This window comes from Nothoprocta perdicaria, unplaced genomic scaffold, assembly GCF_003342845.1.
Source record: "Nothoprocta perdicaria isolate Ctin4 unplaced genomic scaffold, notPer1 scaffold_358, whole genome shotgun sequence".
In the NCBI taxonomy this organism is placed as follows: domain Eukaryota; kingdom Metazoa; phylum Chordata; class Aves; order Tinamiformes; family Tinamidae; genus Nothoprocta; species Nothoprocta perdicaria.
Window position 1 is genome coordinate 399,929 of NW_020455597.1, and position 958 is coordinate 400,886.

The 958-nt window shown below is 46.1% G+C and overlaps 1 protein-coding gene across 1 annotated transcript in view; it reads left to right on the plus strand.

Moving 5' to 3' along the window:
* F7 (coagulation factor VII) overlaps nt 1-958 on the plus strand; it is a 10,990-nt gene continuing 10,032 nt past the window's right edge. The window contains exon 1 of the mRNA XM_026044298.1: nt 1-273. Coding sequence (XP_025900083.1) covers nt 204-273 — 70 coding nt within the window. The 5' untranslated portion in view covers nt 1-203. The remainder of the gene's footprint in view (nt 274-958) is intronic.

The following is a 958-nucleotide window of genomic DNA, read 5'->3' on the forward strand; positions in this document are numbered from 1 at the left end:
CAAGCTCTTTGCCTGTGTGGGAAGGACTCCTTGCAGGGCTTGCACACACGCTTCTCTCAGCCCTCATTGCCACGATGGATCTCGTCCTGTTGTAACGACTTGCCAGCCCCTCCTCTAGTGCGAAGCACCTGGAGCTCAGCTCTTTGGACAAACAGTCTTTGCTGAAATGTCCACACGCTCCCAGGACGCTTGCAGGGGTCATCATGGTTTCCAGGCAGAGCGCGACTGTGTTTCTCTGCTTCCCTCTCCTCATTCCTCTTTCTCTGGATGCAGGTATGTGACAGGTTAAGGCTCTAATTATGTTTTTTTGGCTGTGGACCTCTCTTCCGTTATTCGGGCACAATTCTTACCATGAGTTTTGGGTACTCTTCAGTAAAGAGTATGCATAAATGGCTGTCCTGCCTCTTGTTTTGCCTCTTGTGTCTGCAAGCTAAAGGCTCCCGTGGCTTTCAGCAATGACATCCATGTGCTTGTTTTGACAGCCAGGAAAGATCTTTTTTACACTCCTGTGTGAATCTGTTATCTCACCGCACAGACAGCAGGTAAACCATCAGCTGTCTACCCACTAGGTGAACGAGGAATTTGGATGCATTGTTCTTTTTCAAAGCAGAGAAGCTGAAGAGAAACTAAAGGATCCGCTGTGCTTGCACAGCAGTGGAATGGAGTGGTAGCTTTCTGGTAACATCAGTACGACTCTGAATATCACCTCCCAGATTAACAGAGGGGACCAAGTGCTTTAAGACTCCTGGTTAGTCATTGACTGGGACAAAGGACAAGGCTGGGAAAAAAAAAAAAACACAGCAAAGTCTATGATATCCAGTCTAAAAAAGTGGGAGGTTGTAGGTGTCACAAGGCAAACACATACATAAATCCTTCTGTCAGGGTCCATGCATGTGCATTGATGCCTATGTAATGTCCTTGCAATACAATTACAATTTCAGAATATTTCAGAATATTT